This window comes from Pogona vitticeps, chromosome 1 (genome assembly GCF_051106095.1).
Source record: "Pogona vitticeps strain Pit_001003342236 chromosome 1, PviZW2.1, whole genome shotgun sequence".
NCBI classification, from domain to species: Eukaryota; Metazoa; Chordata; class Lepidosauria; order Squamata; family Agamidae; genus Pogona; species Pogona vitticeps.
Genome location: NC_135783.1, coordinates 165,228,241 through 165,249,376, shown reverse-complemented (window position 1 = coordinate 165,249,376; position 21,136 = coordinate 165,228,241). Strand labels below are relative to the sequence as shown.

Here is a 21,136-nt window from a genome sequence, read left to right as displayed (position 1 = left end):
CTCTGGTCCATGGGGTCACGAAGAGTCGGACACGACTAAATGAATGAACGAACGAACCTAAAGCAAATCCTGAACTGCTGTCTCAAGAACTTCCAGTTTTATTTTTGTTTGTTTTTATTTGGCCGTTGGCTTTTTGTGGCTTGGTGCAGTCTGTGACAGGTATGAAGGGAATCAATTAGTCCCATGTCCAAATTTATCCATCTCTAAGGCATTTATGATTGGTATTATTTGCTAGATAGAAAAAATGTTTCTATCCAGAATATTTATAATTCAAGTGGACCATTTCAGGACCATGCAGTGTGTAATTATGACTACAAGAAGTGGTTAATATATGGGTTGTACACTCTTTAATACACAGAAGAACAACACATGAAACTTTTTTGGTGCCACATATGTATTCATTGTTCTCAATTTTCTTTTCTTTTCAATGGTGTAAAAGAGTAAGCATCCAGCTGTGAACTAAATCATTCTGAAAATTGTTCAAGAAATTGCAGGAGGTGACTACTTGCTTGTGAAAAACTCCACAGAGTTATGGTCACAGATCTTACAGAACACTGCCTGGATCTTCAACAACTGCAATTTAAAAAAAAAGGAAATAAAGATGTGTTGTGCATTTTTATTTACTTTTTTTTTTTACTTATTTACTTTTATTTATTATACTTGTCTGCATAAGGAAAGGAACATAACTACAGTACATGTTGAAATGGGAGGGAGAGTCCACAAGATATTTTTGTAACCACTTTTTTTAAAAAATTGAACCACTGAATTTGTGGCATGGCTTCGTCATTGGTTTCCCAGCTTTGCAGTGGCTGCGCTATGTTGGTTTAAAGGTATTACTGATTAAACATCCCCCTCTAGTAATGAAACTTTTTATTCCTTTCTTGTTCTGCTTCGTGGTCACATGATATATATACAGATATATATACCTGGATGAGTGTCCCAGTGTGTTTTAAACATTACTGGTTCGTTTCCTCCCATTTGAATCATTATGGCTGGTTCTACCATGGTACCACTTTATTTTCTATCTTGTTTTACGGGGGGGCCCAACCTTAATTTTTAAAAAATTGAACAATACATAGATATGTCTGGTACTTTTTCCTGATGGGTAGAATGCACAGGCACCTCTGGAAGCAATGCATTGCACTCAATGGACCGAGCACCCTTCACCAGCGCTGTGCTGCTTGCCAAACAGTAGGTGGAGTGCTTGTGCTTTAAATAGAGGTGTGTGTGTGTGTGTGTGTGTGTGTGTGTGTGTGTGTGTGTGTGTGTGTGTGTGTGTGTGTGTGAGAGAGAGAGAGAGAGAGAGAGAGAGAGAGAGAGAGAGAGAGAGAGAGAGAGAGAGAGAGAGAGAGAGAGAGAGAGAGAGAGACCCAATAGACCTGAGCAGGCCAGGCCCTCCTGTCTTCCACTGCTTCCCAGAGTTGGGTCAATATATATATTGTCACAGAGCTGTGACATTGACCCAACTAAGGGAGGCAATGGAAGACAGGAGGGCCTGGCATGCCACAGGAAAAACAACAGCAACAACAAAATACCTGGAAACCTTATGGTGAGGGGGACATGTTCTGCAGTAACATCACTGGCCTGTAAAATGATTTGCTGATGGCTGTGCATCGTGTGACTGGAAATTTATGTTCTGATGTAACTGGGGGATAACTGGGGAACACGTGGATGGCATGACTACGCTCATCGTTTCTTATTTTTATTTTTGTTTAAAATGATTGTTTGCAACCTAACTGCCTTAATTGGATAAAGAAGTCTTCAGACAGAGATCTTATTGATTATTGTTATTTTCCATTATATGCTGTAGAGTTAGGGACTGTCTCGCATTAAAGAACCACAGCTCTGTGACTCTGTCATGCCTAAACAATCCCTAACTAATATTTTCTGTAATAAGATTAATGAAAGGGAGAAAGGCTTTTTAGCAGTTCTTTTTTTGGGGGGGCGGGTGCAGCCCCCAAACTGCTAGCCACTGAACATCGGCTCCAGATTCTATTAAGAGGCTAGCCCTTAAAGACGAAAGGTCCTCAAGGGGTCCACGCTTTTATTCCTCATCACATGCCATTACTAGTACACAACGAGGAATACCAAGTTTGATTCTTTAAACTACCAGCCATTCACTGTTCTAATTTTGTGTTTGACTTATGCCAGTGTATGTATATAACAGGATTCTAGCATCTGATTTTTTTTAAAAAAAACTGTACATTCCATTGCTACACAATGCCTATTAACTGAGGCATTTTTTTCCAGAGTAAAATATTCATTTGAAGACCTTTCAAGTTTTAGTGTTAGTCTTTTAATGAGATTGTATTTACTGACGTCCACAAATTTTCCTTAATGTCCAAACCTAAGAGGGGAAATAAATTACAGATAACTGCAGTTCTAAATTATGATTAAAATCAAATTGGACTATATCTTGTACATTCCCCAACCAATTTGAGTTTTCCTAGTTTTCCTTCACTTTCTAACCAGAGCTGAATAAAATGCTGATAAAAACATAACCATCTACCTTCAAAATCTGTAAAGATGATCAGACCATCGTTTTTCAAGAAATGCCTCCGAAGCAATTGATTATACGGAAGGATATATCTCCAGCCAAACATTGGGCCTACAAAGCGGTCATAGAGAGGATCAAATGACCCAGTAGTCAATGGGTTATCCCAAATGAGTGTGTTATCTGTTGTGCAAAAATGGAATAAAATGAAACAGTAAGTAAGTAAGTAAGTAAGTAAGTAAGTAAGTAAGTAAGTAAGTAAGTAAGTAAGTAAGTAGTGACTTTTTACATTAAGCATGGGCCTTGGGATTAACCTCTACCATTTATGTGAGGGTTCAGTGTTCAAAGATGAGTACATAATACATGAAGTTTAACAAATAGGTTTTGCATAAGTACTAACAAGCCAACACCGTGCAGATAGGAGAGGCAGACTTTCAGTATGTGAGACAGCCTTGCTGCAGGAGAGGTGTTAAACTATATGAAACATGGTTTTCAAAAGCCTGCTTCTTTGAGGCACATTTTCATATGGCAAAAGGACAAGACTTTTTGCTTCATTTGTTGCTATTTTGTACCATTCTATCAGTATAAGAAGCCAGGGGGTACAGTCCTATACAATCTATCAGAGCCTGGGAAAGTAACATTTATGGACTACATCTACAAGTCAGAGCTGAGGGAGCTGTAGTCTAAAAAGCAATTTTTCCAAAGTCTCCTCTTAAACACCTTGAGTATTTCAAATAATAATAATAATAATAATATGATGATGAAGCAATTGGAAGCATTCATATGGTATAAACTGTTAAGGTTTGGGAACTGCCATTTGTCTGCAGTGCATAAACTCTATTTCCGCAGATAACATACTGTATAAAGAACAGATAGTTCATTTTCCTCGGATGGCCACATACAGCCTAGTATTCTGCTGTATTAGGGCAACAAGGCAATATTTCCCAATGGAGCTCAATATACATAGAAATTTTCCACTCTGCCCCCTTTACTAACTCATCCCCAGAAACTGGAGCCATAATGCAAAGCATAATATGCTGCATCATGGCATTATTTGATGTAGACTTACTGTTCTGCTGGTTAGAGTCTGTGACAAAGCTCCTGCTTGATGACATCCTTTGAGTCACATCAGGATCCTGATCAACAATGATGAATGTCACTTGCCTGTTCACAGCTGGCCATTCTAGAACACCATCATTCTGGCCACTACACAGGGCAAACATGATCCCCAAGTAGTTTTCAGTCGTTGAGCTGACTGGACCATGGGGGTAGAGTTTCAACACGAAGCAGTAGCCCTCTGAGCTGTAGAATATTGGGCTTGCCACATAATCTCCTTTGGAGGTATTATTAAAAAGGGAGGTAAAATTTCTTATCTGCCAGATGCTAGCTGGGCATCGTGTTTCAGTCAGAGTGATGTCATCAATATTAATTCCCCCAGTAGAGCTGGGTGGGTCTCCCTTAATGCCTTGAAAGACATAGCGGAATTTGATCTGGCTATTGAAAGGAATGCTCGCTAAGTTCCAGTGTTTTTCTCCATCAGCTATAAAAAGAGAAAGGCAAAATCTGACACTGCTCAAGATCTTCAGTGCTCAATGCCCCTTATTTGGACTCACCAGTAATGTTTCAATCAATCAATCAATCAATCAATCAATCATTCAGCAAGCAAGCTGCAAGCCACTGAACCTGTGGATGGAGTCTATGGAATACAGTTCGTAACCTTGGATCCCTAGATGTTCTTGGACTACAACTCTCAGAAATCCTGGCCAGCACAGTTAGTGGTGAAGGCTTCTGGGAGTTTTGGTCCAAAAACATTTGGGGTCCCCAGGTCGGGAACCACTGAGCTAGACCGCAGACTAGACATGCAAACATAAACATGTGGCTTTTGTGTGCAAAGGATGGGTTGGAGTGGGATGCATGGAAAACATTATGGCATTTTCCTTGGACAAAATTGGGATCCAAGTTAAATATACCAGTGTGGCAGGCATGGCATGGGATGAAGCATGGAATAGCAAGCCCCACCAACTTACAAGACCCCAAATTGACCAACGGCCTTTGCTTTCATTTTGAGAGGCATAGAGAGTCATTCTAGCTGCTGCCCTTTCATAACATGCAAACTACAGCTCAGGCAGCATGTCCTTGAAGCAGAGAGTGTCCTTGAAGAAAGTCATGTAACAGCCAGGTTGATTGGTGAAGATTTCGCCACAGCTTTATTGGTTACAGCTAAATGGTGCACAATAAAGGAACTGGATGCAATGCTGTCTGAAGCACCCTTCCAGTCTCTTCACTAGTTAGACTATGGAATTACAAGATATAGGTACCCCTCAAGCACTAAACCCCAGTGTGCAGAGCCATAACGTACAGTTTGGGCAGCCAGGACCTTGTGACTCTGTTGGTTTAGCTTGGCTTCTGTGAGATTGGCATGGAAGGGGAAGGATGGGGGAGTGGCCTATCCCTGCCACTGTACTCCTCACTGCTGGGCTGTAAATGGGCTTTCAGTGAGTTAGGGAAGGGAGCCATGGTAAAACTGACCCTGCTCAGGAAGCAAATGCTTTGCCGCAATAGATATCTTCTACTGAGATTATAGAAAGAATCGTCAGCTTTCTGTAGTTCCACACTATTGAATACTAAGGCTTATCTTAGGTCCATGTCACAACACAACACTTAACTGAATGGTTCTGCATGAGAGTACAACCTATATGATAACTGCAATATGACATTTATAGAATTGTCTTTCGAAAGTTATTCTTGGCTTTATCATCCAAACTGGACAGATTCTTGAAATGAAAAGATCTGATGATTATTATTATTTTAAGAAATTAGAATTAACTTAAATGCCTAATAGCAAATAACTCCAAAGCTTACAAGAGATTGTTTGTAGTTTGGCTGACTTTCTAACGGTTCCAGTTCCATCATCACTTTTAATCCAGACAACAAGCTGATCTTGTGGATTTCCATCAAATTTGTAATAAAACTGGAGGCATTTTTCATTCCTTCTTGGGTAAAGGATACGGGACTCCAAAACAGCTGATTCAAGTGAATTCCCTTCTGAGGTATTGAAATACATAGAATACCCTTTCTCTGCCAAAAAGAAGCAAAAGGTTTGTCTTTGAACCTGAGTTTCTTACAGTCATCTAAACAGTTAGTTGTTCCAAGTAATCACTAATGACACAACTTTTCATTTTGTCGCCCATTCTACTTCAAAGTGGTGCAAATAAGCAAAATAAAGAGCCTGATCCCATTATTAAAATATCTCCCATTTAAACTGGTTTTATGTTTTAAATCCATTTAAATTTGGGGGAATACACAACGTATCAGCAAGTGTGGATTTATTTGACAGGGAATTGGGTTTTTCTGTGCAGAAGCAAGGCAATTTTAGTCCTCAGAGGTATGTTTTTTAAAATACAGATGTGGAATTGATTTGTTAAAATCATTGCACATTTGTGAATGACTCTGTACACATTAATGTTAAAGACACCCCCCGCTGGCTCTCACAGCCACTTGCCCCCTGCTGTTGCTGTGTTATTTTTATTTTTTTTAAATAATTTGTTCTATCTGATATAGCACTATATCATATAGCAATATTATTATTTTTTTTAAAGGAGCTTTGCCCCAATCAGCTTACGAGCTGATCAGAGGGAGCTATCTCCCAGCTGAGGGATTCGGCATCATAGCTTCTCATTTGCATTGCATTATGCTGTGTTCTAAATGAAGCACAGGGAGCTATTTTAATACCATGTGACTGTCATGTGATTATAAATCAATTTCATTTAGAATGCAGCATATTGTGAGGTAAATGTGAAGCGTAAACATGCTCAAAGTTAGTGAGACAAAAAAGCTAGAAGCAGTTGACCATTTGACTCAAAAAAACTTCACAGGTTTAGTTTCCAACTAATTTTTTAAAAATAAAAATCAAGCTTTCAACAAGGAAAACACACCCTGTAATCTTCAGGTTTACAAATGGCATACTAACTACATTGCATATGGTGATCTGTACGCTCAATATGAGTAGTGTATATCACAACACTTTCCAGGTGTATTAATTGCTTAATTATCTTTCTGCTGTTTAATGAGATCAAGTATAGGAAGCCATGTGTCACTACGTCATAGAATCATAGAAATCATAGAAAAGTGAAGTTGGAAGGGGCCTACGAGGCCATCAAGTCCAACTCCCTGCTCAATGCAGGAATACAATCAAAGCATATCTGCCAGGAGATTGTCTAAGTTTTCCTTGAATGCCTCCAGTGTTGGAGTGCTCACCAACTCCCAAGGTACAGTAACTGGTTCTACTGTCGTACTGCTCTAACAGTTACGACATTGACTCAGCCTTCCATCCTTCTGAAGTTGGTAAAATGAATACCCAGCTCATTATAAACCACTCAGAGATGGGGTGGTATATAAACAGAACACTTTCCTTTTTTGGTGCTTTTTTTTTGCTGGTGCCTCAACAATAAAAGCTTTAGATAAACTTGGGGTGGGAGTTCCATTTGTTTCAGTCGGTGACTGCTCTAATCTGGCCAAGTGAAATCAATGCCCCAACAAAAAATTAACTTGGCAAATGGCAAATTGACTTCTATATATCCTCCAAGCATTGTAATTTTCCTCAGCAGTAGCTCTATTAAAACTACCACTAATGCTCTACCTGCACAGTGGCCCACCACATTGTTCCTTTGACGACCAGTAGAAATCAGGGTGTGTTGCCAGTCTGCATCATCATTCACGCCTTGCAGCATGCCACAGACATTAATGGCCTCAAAAGAACACTGGTCAAGTAGAGTAAGACTAGAAGCTGTAGGGTACAGAAAAATGTGTGACATGAAAATAATTGTTTTTAAACAAAACAAAAGCATGACATTGTGTTGCCTAACATATCCCTCCCACACATTGCGAAAGCAGTTTCTGACTGGTGTAGAAAATGCCCTAGGGCTGTTTGGTGTGGAGAAACTCAGCACTCATACCAAGGAAGACCTTGTGAGGGGTAGTTCAGGACTCCTTGACAACTACAATTACGCTTCACAATGTTATCAGCCATTCAGATGGATCAGGTGGAGCAGCCTAGGTAGGAATATGAATGGGTAACTACATACAAGCTGTACTTGTTTATGGATTACTCACAAAATATACTGTGGGCATACTCCAGATTTGGCTGTCACCACTGCTTAGGTGATCCAAGATTGGGAGATTTTTCAATGCCATTAGGCTCAAATAATTTCCTAGCTGAATTTAGGTCTCAGCATGGCCTTATCTATTCACAACTGTGCTGGAATATTAACAGAATCCTCTGCTAGAGGTTCATCATTCTTGAAGGATTCTGGAGAATCCTTGTGGAGAATCCATTGGTACTACAGCTGAGGTACCCATCTCCTTGGAACGTGGAGAAGACTTAGGTTCTTGACATGATTGGTCTTAATATCCTCTCCCACTGAATGGAGTGGGAGTGTGGTGGAAAATCTGATAACAGTGAACAAATGGCATAATCATTTGGGCCAAGTGTGGCCATTGCAATTTCCTTATTTTCCATCTAGCCTTGGCTATACTTTGAACAACAGGACATGTAAAGCTGAGGAGAGGCAGCTGAGATCCAATAGAATGATTAAAAACTACCTTTCCATAAAGTGGAATAGTTTCTACAAGTCTAAGCAGATTTTCAGGGCACAAATAAAATATCAACTTACCACAGTTGTACATGTGATTAAGTCTTTGTAGATCTATCCTGCTTAAATCCTGGCTTCGCCCAATCACTTCATTGAATTCTGGGATTTTAGTTGTAACTGTAGGGACACTACTATTTATATTGAATGAATAAGGTCCGTAATGCATGACAGATTCGTAATCATACGGAGTGTTTAGATCAGAAATAATACTATCATTGTATTTGTTGAAGTTATGCTCTTGACCTAGGAACAAATTATACCTAAGTTATTAAGGAAGTCTGAAAATAACAGTACTTTCATTATTTTGAAAATGGATAGGGAAAAATATGATACAGTGTAAAAACAAACATTTATTATGGATTAGGGTGTATAGCTCAGCCACCTAGGACACAGTGTCCCATGTGGTTGGGTCTTGTCCCTCAGATCATTGAACATCTTCCTTTTCAATGATCTGAAGATGGGAGAGAAAGGTGAGATTAATGTGTTCCACCACTGTATATTTTTCTCTCTGTTTCAGACAGGTGGTGGCAGTTCTGAATCATTATCAGAGATCTTTGCACCAAGGAGATCATTGTACAGATAGATTAGTAATGATCAACTGTACCCATTACCAGAGAAGACATACCTGGCCTGTTATAACCATTCGAGTTCAAAATTACAGCTAAAAGCTTTAAATGATTTCCATCTGCCCTCAAGGAGACACTCATTAGGCCCATACGAAAGAAATCTAGTTTGGCGGCGGACGAAATTGGCAATTACAGGCCCGTCGCCAATATTTCTTTCATGAGCAAAGTGGTGGAGAGGGTGGTGGCAGACCAGCTTCAGGCGCTCTTGGATGAAACAGATGCACTGGACCCATTCCAGTCGGGCTTCAGGCCGCGCCACGGGACAGAGACGGCATTGGTCGCCCTGTATGATGACCTGCTGAGGGAGGCCGACAGGGGCAAATTGTCTCTGTTGGTCCTCCTCGATATTTCAGCGGCCTTTGATACCGTCAACCACGGTATCCTCCTGGGGAGGCTCTCCGAGTTGGGAATCGGTGGCCAGGCGTTAGCCTGGCTCCGCTCCTTCCTGGAGGACCGTCCCCAGAGAGTTCAGCTTGGGGAGAGGGTCTCGGCCCCGTGGAGCTCCAATTGTGGGGTTCCACAGGGTTCGATTATCTCCCCAATGTTATTTAACATCTATATGAGGCCGCTAGCGGGGGTCATCAGGAGGTGTGGAGCGAGGTGTCACCAGTACGCTGATGACACTCAGCTCTATATCTCCTTTTTGCCAACTGCAGGTGATGCCGTTCTGACCCTTCAGCGCTGCCTGGAGACTATACTGGAATGGATGCAGGAAAATGGTCTACGGCTGAACCCGGACAAGACGGAAGTCCTGAGGGTGGGGCCCCCCGTGGTTGGTGGCCTGGTTGGCCCTCTCTCTTTTGGGGGGGCGGCCTTGGCCCCGGCGAGCGGGGTTCGCAGCTTGGGCATACACTTGGACCCGACGCTCACCATGGAAACACAGGTGACGTCGGTTGTCCGCTCCGCCTATTTCCATCTTTGGCGGATTGCCCGGCTGCGGCCCTACCTCGACACGGGGGCCCTCACTACCTTAGTACACGCACTCGTAATCTCAAGATTAGATCACTGCAACGCGCTCTACGTGGGGCTACCTTTGAGGCTGATACGGAAACTTCAGATGGTGCAGAATGCAGCAGCCAGACTTCTCACCGGTGGGAGAAAATACCATCACATCTCTCCCATTCTGGCTAGACTGCATTGGCTGCCCATTTGTTTCCGTATCGACTTCAAAGTCTTAATGCTCACTTATAAGGCCCTAAACGGTTTGGGACCTCGATACTTGGCGGAACGCCTTCACCCACCAAGTTCTACCCGAACCACCCGCGCGAGCCTGGAGGTGAGGCTGAGGGGCCTGACGCCGAGGGAGGCCCGGAGAGAGAAGACAAGAAACCGGGCCTTCTCGGCGGTGGCTCCTCGCCTTTGGAACAATCTCCCTCCTGAGATTCGCGCGGCCCCTTCGCTGGGCACATTCAAAACTCAGTTAAAAACTTGGCTTTATATCAAGGCCTTCCCTCCTGCCAGCGTTTAATTTAATTTAATCTACTTCTCTCTTCTTTTTCTATTTATTATTTATGATTCATTATGTTTTGTTAATTGACATTTGATATTTTTGGTTTATGCTGTTATAATTGTATATTTTATGTTAGCCGCTCAGAGTGGTACTGACCTACCAGATGGGCGGGATACAAATCAAATAAATAAATAAATAAAATAAATAAATAAATGGATGTTCAGAGGCATAGTTATATTAGTTTGTAGTTCATTGTAACAGAAATAAAAAAAGAGTTCTGAGGCAATTTAAAGACTAAATTATTTTATCTTTCCTGGATTGTAGCCCAAGTCTTCAGATGCTTGTATGAAGTAAAATCTTATTAGGCTTTTCACAGGAAACCCTTGAAGGATCCAGAACCTTCAGCTAGTGCAGAATGAAGCAATAAGATTTTTCTCAGAGCCAGTTGTTCATCACAAGTACTTCATCACTATATTAATTACACTGACTTTCAAGAAAAGAAAGAAAAGAAAAACAAACCGACTCAAAAGCTAGGTCCTCCATAAGCAGAACCTGAGTCATATCTTTATAGCAAAATGACAATGACACAAACATGACAAACTTTTGAGTTCTACAGCATTCTTTCTCAATCTACTGTAAGGTCCTATTCACAAAGGGGAAATATTCTCTAATTATCCCTCAGTTAGTTTGTTTCTTTTTTTTTTTCCTGGTCATACAATGCACAGTCAAGGTTGAGATATTTTCCTGGTCAGCGGCATAACTGTGGAACATTTCACCATTGGCAGGAGGTTTGTGTTATTTTGTACCTTTGTTGTACCGGTGCATCCCTTACCGGCTGTGTGCATGACCTGCCCCGCTATTTTTCATAATCAAAGCCAGGAAGGTGGCCGCCATTACTGCAGTGTGCTTATTTTTAAAAATGTTTATTGCGCCCAATACATCAATATGTTTATTTGTTTATTACTTATTTATTCACTTTGCATTCCACTACCATTAGTGTCACAGTACTACGCTGGGTGGGTTGAGGGTTCATAAAATAGAAAACAAAAACAGAAAAATTAAAACCAATAGAAATAACTCTAAAAATCCAGATGGCACATTACAGTACTGCAACCAGGCAATGCTCCAGCGTCTGGATGGACCCCTGCAGAAGTGGTAATGGTCAGGTAGAGTTGTGTATCATCAGTATACTGATGACACCTTACTCCAAAACTCTTGATGATCTCCCCCAACAGCTTAATATAAATATTAAATAGCAATGGGGATGCTGATCCCTGAGGAAATTGATACCAAAGGATTCAAGTTACCAGCACTGCATCCCCTAGCTGAACTCTCTGGACAGGGTCCTTGAGGAAGGTTCGGAGCCAGTTCAATGCTAGGCCCACAAGCTCAGAGATCCTGTCCAGGAAGAAAATGTGGTTGATGGCATCAAAAGCTGCTGAGAGATGGTGGAGTACCAACAGGGTGGATCTGCCCCTGTCAGCTTCCATTAAAGCGTCATCCTGCAGCATGACCAACTTCATCTTAGTACCTGTCACAGCCTGAATCCAAACTCAAATGTGTCAAGGCAATCAAGTATTACCCAAGGCAGTATGTCACCAGGTGGGTGCCGCCATTACATGCCTGGCAAGTAATTTATTTATTTTTATTCTACAAAAAGATACATTGAAGCATTGGTATGCCAATGTCACGGGGAGTGGGTGATCACCAGTATTTCTGTGCATATATGCCAAGTCCATTTTGTGGAATGCATTTCTGCAGGCGCAGCCAGTGCAACAGAGGACATTTTTCTAAACAGAACCCCCTTCTGGATCAATGTTCTCTAATTTTCAGCCCCTCCCCCCCCCCACCGTGTGCAGGTCTGCCCTTCTGCGCGTGCAAGACCAACCCCCTGCTCAGGGTTCTGTTGCAACTGGAACAAAAGGGTTCTGGAAATGATTGCTGTGGGTGCTGTGGGGAAGGAAGAATGCTGGGGAGGCCAGAGTCATGCAACTTTGAGAGAACCTTGTTCCTGATACAGTGGTGCCTCGACTTACAAACTGAATCTGTTCCGGAAGATGGTTATAACTCGAAATGGTCGCAAATCGAAGCACCATTTCCCATAAGAATGCATTGAAACCCCATTAATCCGTTCTGGCCAAAAAACAATCACAAAAAAATTAAAAAATAAATTAAAAACCACTGTAAGACCCACTGGAAACGCGATTAATCCATTCCGGCCGAGGGGGGGGGGGGGAAACACCAAAAAGCAAACAAAGACTACAAGAATCATTGGAAATGGGGGGGGACCCAAAAAGCAAAAAAACTTGCAAGACCCATCGGAAATGGGGGAAAGAAACCAAAAAGCAAACAAACCCCGCAAGACCCATCAGAAATGGGGAAAAACCTCCAAAAAACAAACAAACCCTGCAAGACCCATCGGAAACGTGAAAAAAAGTCCCCCAAAAACAAAGACTGCAAGACCCATCACAGTACAGAAACATAACCCTCTCAGCCCAAAACCACACTGCAAAACCCACCCAGAACAGGCAGTCTTTAGAAAGCAGCACCTTACCAGGCAGTCCAAAGCCTCCTTTGATCACACACTCTCTAACTGCTGGGGCAAAAGAGCTACAAAGAAGCAGCCTCTTCACCACCAACAGTTAGCAGTTTGAATTCCTCACCTCTTTCCCTGCCTTTTTTCGGGTTGTAACTGAAAGTTCTGGCTGCAAGTTAAAGCAAAATTTTGTGGCTGGAGCTGGTCGTAACTCTAAATGGTCGTAAGTCGGGATGTTTGTAAGTTGAGCCACCACTGTATATCAATGTATTAATAAATACATTAATTAATGCCGTTGGACTGAAGCTATCAAAGCTCTTGAGACCTGTCTCCCCAATCTACCATATGTTGATGTCTGAGGTTGGGAAGGGTTTATTATATTTGTTCTGACTGAATGTGTCTTTTATTTTGATTACGACCATGATGATGCTTTCTTTTTCTCATCTGCATTGTTCCCTGATGATGAATTGATGAGTATGGTGAGGATAGTGTTGTAATGATAAATTAGTGGCTGCATAATTCTAGATATTATCTATTTTTCTTTCTAAGGATTTGTTGTTGTCACCCATTCGGGAGAGGATTATTGCCTGTCATCTTATCCCTCCTTTGTTTGTTTGTTTGTTTGTTTTGGACTAATTTTGAGGGGTCTCAACTTACAACCTGAGTTTGATCCCAAGCTCAAATAGATGCTTTGAAGTTGCTTCAACCTTCCATCCTTCCAAGGTTGGTAAATTGAGTACCCAGCTTGTTAGGGGGTAGGGGGGTGGGGTGGAGACACAAAGTGTAGCCTGCATAATTAAATTGGAAACCACGCAGAGAGGGATTTAAGCACTATGGGGAGGTAGATAAGCAGCACACTTTGCTTTGCTTTAATTGGCTGTGTCAAACAGCAGAATGGAAAAAACAAAATGGAAGAACGCAGAATATTCAGGTTTACAGAAAGGACCTGTATCCAAGAGAAGCCAAAACCAGCAGAAGAGTTCCTCCCCCAAAACACCCTAAAACAAAAGCAATACAATTTTCCCCCTTAATACCCCCCAGTAAAAGTACCTTTCATTAACCTTTTCTAACAAAGAGCATCTGCAGGAATCTTTTCAAGCAGTGGTGTTTCAGCGCCGTTTGCACATGTAGTACACACAACAACACTGTGTTTCAGTTCATGTCCTTTAAAACTGTAAGTAAATATATTATCTGGAGGAAGCAAGTGCTCCCTTTGTCCTGCCTCTCCCAACAACTGTGGTGGCAACATTAAGATATGCTGTCAAGTACCCTGAGACCCTCTTTCTAAGAACAAGGGAAGAGAAATTTTCAGCCTCAAACATGTACTTTTAGGCAAGAAAACTAGAGAGTCGCTTTCAGCATCCTTGAAATGGTTGTGGGCTGGGGCAAAGCAGGGACCTGCCAGCCTGCACCCTCTTGGCTTGTCCCAAAGCTTCAGCAATGACAGCATTAGACGAGGGCAAGGGCATCCCTCCTCGCTATTGGCTCCTCCAGTCTTATTTTACTATAAACTGCCAGGTAAGATTCATCTGCATATCTTTGTTTTAAAAAAAGAGGGGGCAGGAGGGGTGCATTGCCAAGAACAGAAGTGGTGCCCCACATAGCGACGATAATCCGTTCCGGAAAAATCGTCGCTATATGGATTCGTCGCTATGCAGAACCAAAAAGCTCATAGGAATGCATCAAAACACGTTTAATGCGTTCCTGTGGGCAAAAAACTCACCGTTATGCGAAAATCCTCCCTACGGCTGCCATTTTCGCTGCCCGGTAAGCGAGGAATGGGCGCGAAAACACTGCGGGTGGCCATTTTTTTTACCTGACGGCCATTTTGGAACCACTGATCAGCTGTTAGGGAAACATCACTATGCGAAAATTGGTAAACGAAACAGCTGACCAATCATCACAAAGCGATGTTTCACCATTTAAAACATTGCAATGCGATCGCAAAAACTATCGCAAAAAACATCACTATGCGGATTTGTCGTTAAATGGGGTGCCCGTTATGCGGGGCACCACTGTACTTCATCTGATCCTAACACAGCACCTTCCTTCCTGCTGCTGGAGTGCTGGTAAAAGCAGTTTGCCCTGTACCTTTCCCACCATTTTTTCTTTTCTTTTCCAATTCTCTCACAATTAAACGCTTACCTGGAATAATTTCCTCCCACCAAATGTTAACGTAGTCATCTCGGTCAGCACGTGACTGTTCGTGATAAAACCCCAGTGCATGCAGGATTTCATGCTCCACGGTATCTTTATATTCGCAACGCTCTCCAATAGAAACCGTCTGGCCAGTCTGAAAGTCGCCAACGTAAGACCAGCATCTATTAAACAACAACAGGCCCAGATCCAGCTTATATAACATTCTAGCACATAACAGGATACTTGCATCTAGGATGGTCATTTATTATTGAAAAAAATAGGAAGGACTCCAACTCAAAGGAGGCAGGGAATAGGTCCAAGATAAAATGCGGGCATCCAAATTAAAAGTAAGATAAGATGGGTGGGATACAAATAAATAAAATAAAATAAAAAATAAATAAAGGCATAATTTAAGAATTTAAATAGAAGGGTAATACTGCTCCTTTTTGGGGGAAAGGCTGTGCCCAAGTGATATGCACCTGTTTGGACTGATATCCAGGTGCTCTTAATGGGTAGAGGCTCAAGGCCCCTGTCTCTGCCTCTGACTTTCAAGTCACCCCAGCAATCTTCACTTTCACTCCCAGTGTTCCTGAAGAGCTTTGCCAGCCCTTCTTCAAACGGCAAAAAGCTGGGTGCATGACTGCACAATTCTCTCCATATTTATGTGTAGACAAGCACATATGCACATCCATGTGAAAAAAGCTTTAAATCCTACTTAAGCAGTATTTACTGTTTAAATACAGGTCACGTACCAGCTGAAATCCTGTTGCCATAACTTATACTGTACTTCATGAGTCTAATGATGTCAGAAGCAGTGGCAATTTTTCAGAAATTAAACGTTTCGGATATCTTCCCCGAAGCTCCTGAGGGTGCTGTGTAATCCCTTTCGTCACCAGCAAGCTGTGGAGGCTACAGGGTGAATGTGGGAACACTTCAATTACCAAAAATGGCCACTGCCAGTAATCCATCTTGGTGGCAGCACTAATTAAAGATTTGTCCTTCTGCCCCATGGCTTCTCTTTGATGAACAGGATTACACAGCAGCCTTGGGAGAGAAGTTAGAAATGCTTAACTTCTGAAAAATTGCTGCCACTGATGATATCATCAGCCTTGCACAATATGGCAACTGGATTACAGCCAGAATTTATTATTTAATTATGATTAAAGGACATTTATTTTTAAAATAAATAGTTTTAAATACTGATACTGTTTAAATAGTTTTAAATACTGATACTTACTGTTATTCATTGTGTATAATTTGTAAATTGCATTTGCTAAATGTATTAAAACATGGAGAATAAAGAAATGCATTCCCCATATTAGTCCACATCCTATTGATCAGAAATTTGTGGGTGTTCGCCTAAGGATTGCATCCTTTGCTATTTGATGGCATGCCAGGGCATATCTCAGTCACTCAATCTAGTCTGGAGGTGCAACTGAGGGGCCTAAAGCCAAGAGAGGCCTGGAAGGAAAAAACAAGAAAACGGGCCTTCTCGGCAGTGGCTCCTCGGTTGTGGAACAACTTATCTTCAGAGATCCGTATGGCCCCTTCGCTGGATGTCTTTAAAAGCCAATTAAAAACATGGCTGTTTAGCCAAGCCTTCCCTCCGGCTATTTGATTTCTTTTTGTTTTCCATCTTGAATGATTATTTTATTTCTGGATGTTGATATTATTTTAACTTTTTGTTGTTGTGTTTGATGTATGCTGCCCAGAGTAGTCGAAATGACTAGATGGGCAGGATAGAAATGCAATCAATCAATCAATCGATCGATCGATCGATCAATCAATCAATCAATCAATCAATCAATCAATCAATCAATCAATCAATCAATCAATCAATCAATCAATCAATCAATATCATGCATCAGCTGGGAAACCCAGATATGCCCTGGCTCATTGTCAATTAGCCACAATTAGCTGCAGCAAGTTACACAAACCATAAGAATCTGGACCTTGTCATGCTTGTCAGTGTAACACAAACAGTATAACTTTTGGTGACAAATTGCCACAAGTTAAGGCAAGTACAGTGGTGCCTCGTATAACGAGTGCCCCGTTTAATGACGAATTTTCATAGCAATGGCATTTTTGCCATCGCTTTTGCGATCGCATACCGATGTTACCTATGGGGAAAAATCGCTTTGCGATGTTTTCCCCATAGGCACCATTTTCCCCCAGCTGAGCGGCGGGAGCCTCCGAAGGAGCGCTCCCACAGCTCAGCTGGGGGAAAATGCCTGCGATGGCCTCAGTTCCGAGGCCACCGCCGGGATTCCCCTTCCCCGTGGCCGGCTTCCCCGGCCATGGTCGGACTCTCAGGAGTCCGACCATGCCTGGGGTAGCTGGCCGCGGGTCGGATCCAAGCCGTGGGAGGAGGGTGAGGGGATCCGGATGCCTGAAAGGCATCCGGATCCCACCATTCTCCCACCCTCCCCCCGCGGCTTGGATCTGACCCACGGCAGCAGCCGAAGCCATGGCCAGACTCTTCGGCAGCCACCGCGGCTCAGATCCAAGCTGCAGGGGGAGGGTGGTGGGATCCGTATGCCTTTCAGGCGTCCCAGGCTTGGATCCCACTCGCCGTGGTGGTATCCAAGCCCGGGATGCCTGAAAGGCATCCGGATCCCCCCACCTTCCCCCCACGGCGAGTGGGATCCAAGCCCGGGATGCCTGAAAGGTTTGGGTAACCGGCGGCTGGAGTCTGGCCATGGCTGAGGTAGCCACCATGGGTCAGATCCAAGCCGCGGGGGGAGGGTGGGGGATCTGGATGCCCGGATCCGACCTGCAGCGGCAACTCCCAGCCATGGCCGATCTCCCCCCACCACCGGGCGGCTTCTCCCGCTGCTCCCGATGGTGGAGATCGGATCGGCTTCTGCCTTTCTTCCGAGCAGCCCGGCTGCTCCCAAAGGGCTGCCCCGACTGCTTTCAGCAGCGGAGGAGGTGCCCGGTGGAGGAGAAAGGCCAGATTGGCTCCTGCCTTCTCCTCCACCGGGCACCTCCTCCGCTGCTGCAAGCACCATCGGGACAGCCCTTTGGGAGAAGCCGGGTGGAGGGGGAGAAGGCAGGAGCTGATCCCATCTCTCCCCCCCCCAAGCTTCTCCCAAAGCACTGCGCCCGATGGTGGGGGAGAAAACCGGATAATCCGTTCCTATTAGAACGGATTATCCGGTTTTCAATGCATCTCTATGGGAAAACGCGTTTCACTTAGCGATGTTTTCCCATAGCGATGTTTTTTTTGGAACCAATTAACCTCGCTATGCGAGGCACCACTGTACTACATTACACTGTCAGTGTAGTAAATGTATTAAAACGTAAGCCATCTCAAAGAAAACAGTCATGGGCAAACAGGCCCAAGAGTTCTGTCAAGGGGAGCTAGCACCGAGTTAGCACATAAAATAAGGCTTTATAAGAGGATTCAAAAAAGCACCGAAAAAGGAACACAGTGTTCATGTGCATATATGATACACACACACAGTCTCTAATTAAACTATTTGATATTGTTATGCATCATGGCATTGGCTATATAGTCACTGAATTTACCCATCCAACTTTTCAAAGAGGAGATAGGACTTTTCTCCTTCGTAGGGTTTGAAGTCAATGCAAGATTTGAGTCGAAACATCTCAAACGCCTGCAGGATAACACCCTTAGTATTCAAGTCTGAAGGAGAGAAGCAGTATTATACACCCAACAGATAAATTCTGAATGAAAATGAGGATAGAGACAAAACATAGCACAGCAAACTTTATTTTGAGCTATCCAAGTAAATATGTTATATGATGTGTTCTCAAATTGGAGCCATCTTATAACAATGCTAGTAGGACTTCCAAGTTAAGTGAGATATATAAGGAGTGGTTTTACCAATTCCAAAACCCAAGTGAGTTTACATGGCTGAAGCAGGGATTCAGATTTATTTATTTAATTTATTTATTCTATTTATATTCTATTTATATCTGGTCATTGCGACCACTCTAGGCAGCTTACAACATACAACACAAATACAGTGGTGTCTCACTTAGCGATGTTAATCCATGCAGCAAAAATCGCTGCTAAGAGATTTCATCGCTAAGCGATATTAAAAAGCCCATAGAAACACATTAAAACACCATTAATGCGTTTCTATGGGCTTCAAAATTAACCTTAAATGAAAATCCTCCATAGGGGCAGCCATTTTCGGTGCCTCTAAAGCGAGGCAACACAGCCGGCGACCATTTTGTTTACCCGGTGGCCATTTTGGAACCGCCGATCAGCTGGCCAAAAATGGGGGCTTTACGATGATCGCTTCCCTGCGCTCGTCACAAAGCAAAATTTTCCCCATAGGGTACATCGCAAAGCAATCGCTTTTGCGATGGCAAAAACATCATTGCAAAGCAATTTCGTCCAAAAACGGAGCGATCGCTATGCGAGGCACCACTGTATTACAAAAAAATATAACACAGATCTTGGTCCCCTGAGTTCTGTTCTATCACTCTTTCCAGTACACCACACTGGGTACTCCAGGTAAATAACTGAATATAAACTACATTGGATACTTATTGTAAAACTGCTTCTCACAATTTATTTTCTACCTAGGCAAATAACTGAGTAGAAAATGCATTGTGGGAAGCAGTTTTAAAATGTGTCTCTGTGTAGCTTTTCACTCCTTGGAACAGAGGGCAAGCAGTGAGATGATGGTGGCTGAGGCCACCGACTAAAAGCAAGGAGCAGCAGAAGAGGGAAACAATGCCAACTTCAGTGGGGAGGCAGTGGTGGTGGTGGGAATTAGTGGTAGCCCTAAGTCTCCCACTGTCTGATGCAAGAAGCTGCCACAAGTTCCCCCACCCCCACCTCCACCCTAACCCTATCTTCCTCTCCCCTGCTCATCTCTGATTAAAGCAGCCCTGGCTAGTTTGCATAGCCAAATTTGCTTTACAAAGGGTGGCAAGTGTTGGCAGTAGGAAGGGGAGGGGCTATGATCTGTAATGGCACAATGCCAGATGCTAGTAGAGAGGCATGTGAGACAACTGCTTTTCCAGAAGCTGTAGAAAACAGGAGAGGGGATAGTTTGTTGTATATACTTTTGCTCAACACACCCACTGCTGGAGTTCTCTGAAACTTACAAAGGCTTTTTTTTTGGGGGGGAGGGGTATTAAAATACCCAGAATGCTTCAGCAAGCATGACCATCATCATGTGGAAACATGTTTCAATTTGTAGCCGAAAAGGTTCCAGAGTATATATAACATAGTTACCAATGGTATTCCCCATTATGTAGGGAACTGGAATGTTCCATCGGTAGGAGCTGTTCCTCAGGGCATTTTTTTCTAGCTGTAAAGAAAATTTTAAAAATATGCTTTAAAGCATACATCATGCTATAAATTTTGCCAAAGAATTAGATCAAACAAACATACCGGCAAAATGATGTCACCTTCAAAAAACTTCTTTCCTGATGCTAAAAGGACATAACGTAAAACAGTCAAAAGTTCTGAATTAGCTCTAGGTTTTGATTCCTTTTGTTCTATTAATAAAGATAAAAATCAATCTTTAATCTGATCATGATTCTTGAATTTCATTACTAATCCAGATTCTGTAGATTACATATTCTAAGCAAGGTTATTCCTTGTAGATTGTAAAATTGAGTGCCCGATACATTGCACACCATTTTTGAAATGCAAATAAGGAAGTCTGGCTTCCAAGATTGCACATAAAAACAGCAAGAAATCACTGCACATTTGCTCAGGTTTCTAGGGTTATGTTTGTGTGTTTGATGGTCTGAAAAGAATCACTGCTATTGTAAAAATGAAAAAGAAAGAAAAAAATCATTAGGCACTAAATGTACTGTGATTTTACCCATCTAGATATTGCTTTGCAATACAAAAAGGCAGAAAATTTAAAACAAGGAGAACTCACTATGGGGTGCATGCAATTATAATCTGTCGAAACAGCCACATATGGGGACACTTCTCTGAGGCATCTTAAAACCTTTCCTCTGGAGACTTTTAATATGAAGGGTAGGGGAACTCCAACCTCTGGACCATGAAAGTCTTGGAATCTGACATATAGAATCCCTCATTATTATGATTTATGGATAAATTCAGTTATCCATCTAAATAATTATATTTATCTCCATGTACTTTTGCTTACCTATATTGATTTCAGGGATGCCCGGTCTGGGTTTTCCTTCCTCTGCGTACACTGTTGAATAGATAAGCAGTAACAGTCATATAAAAATGTGTACTTCTAGATAAATATGGTTACAGCCTTTGTGTTTTCT

The 21,136-nt window shown here is 42.4% G+C and overlaps 1 protein-coding gene across 1 annotated transcript; it reads right to left on the bottom strand.

Annotated features, from left to right (window-relative positions):
* Nucleotides 1-544: 544 nt before the first annotated feature.
* LOC110083218 (meprin A subunit alpha) lies at nucleotides 545-20,716 on the bottom strand. The gene is made up of 11 exons (XM_078386814.1): nucleotides 20,713-20,716; nucleotides 20,274-20,314; nucleotides 20,115-20,190; nucleotides 18,428-18,545; nucleotides 14,903-15,078; nucleotides 8,167-8,388; nucleotides 7,134-7,280; nucleotides 5,357-5,572; nucleotides 3,564-4,034; nucleotides 2,510-2,677; nucleotides 545-573 (listed from the first exon to the last, which is right to left on the bottom strand). The coding sequence occupies exons 1-11, from the start codon at nucleotides 20,714-20,716 to the stop codon at nucleotides 545-547; spliced, it is 1,668 nt and encodes a 555-aa protein (XP_078242940.1).
* Between the last annotated feature and the right edge of the window lie 420 nt (nucleotides 20,717-21,136).

Coding starts and splice junctions, on each gene's coding strand:
- LOC110083218 (XM_078386814.1), bottom strand. Junction 20,191..20,273: donor AAGGTGACATCATTTTGCCG/GTATGTTTGTTT, acceptor TTTTCTTTACAG/CTAGAAAAAAATGCCCTGAG. Junction 8,389..14,902: donor GTGGGAGGAAATTATTCCAG/GTAAGCGTTTAA, acceptor ATTTGTTCCTAG/GTCAAGAGCATAACTTCAAC.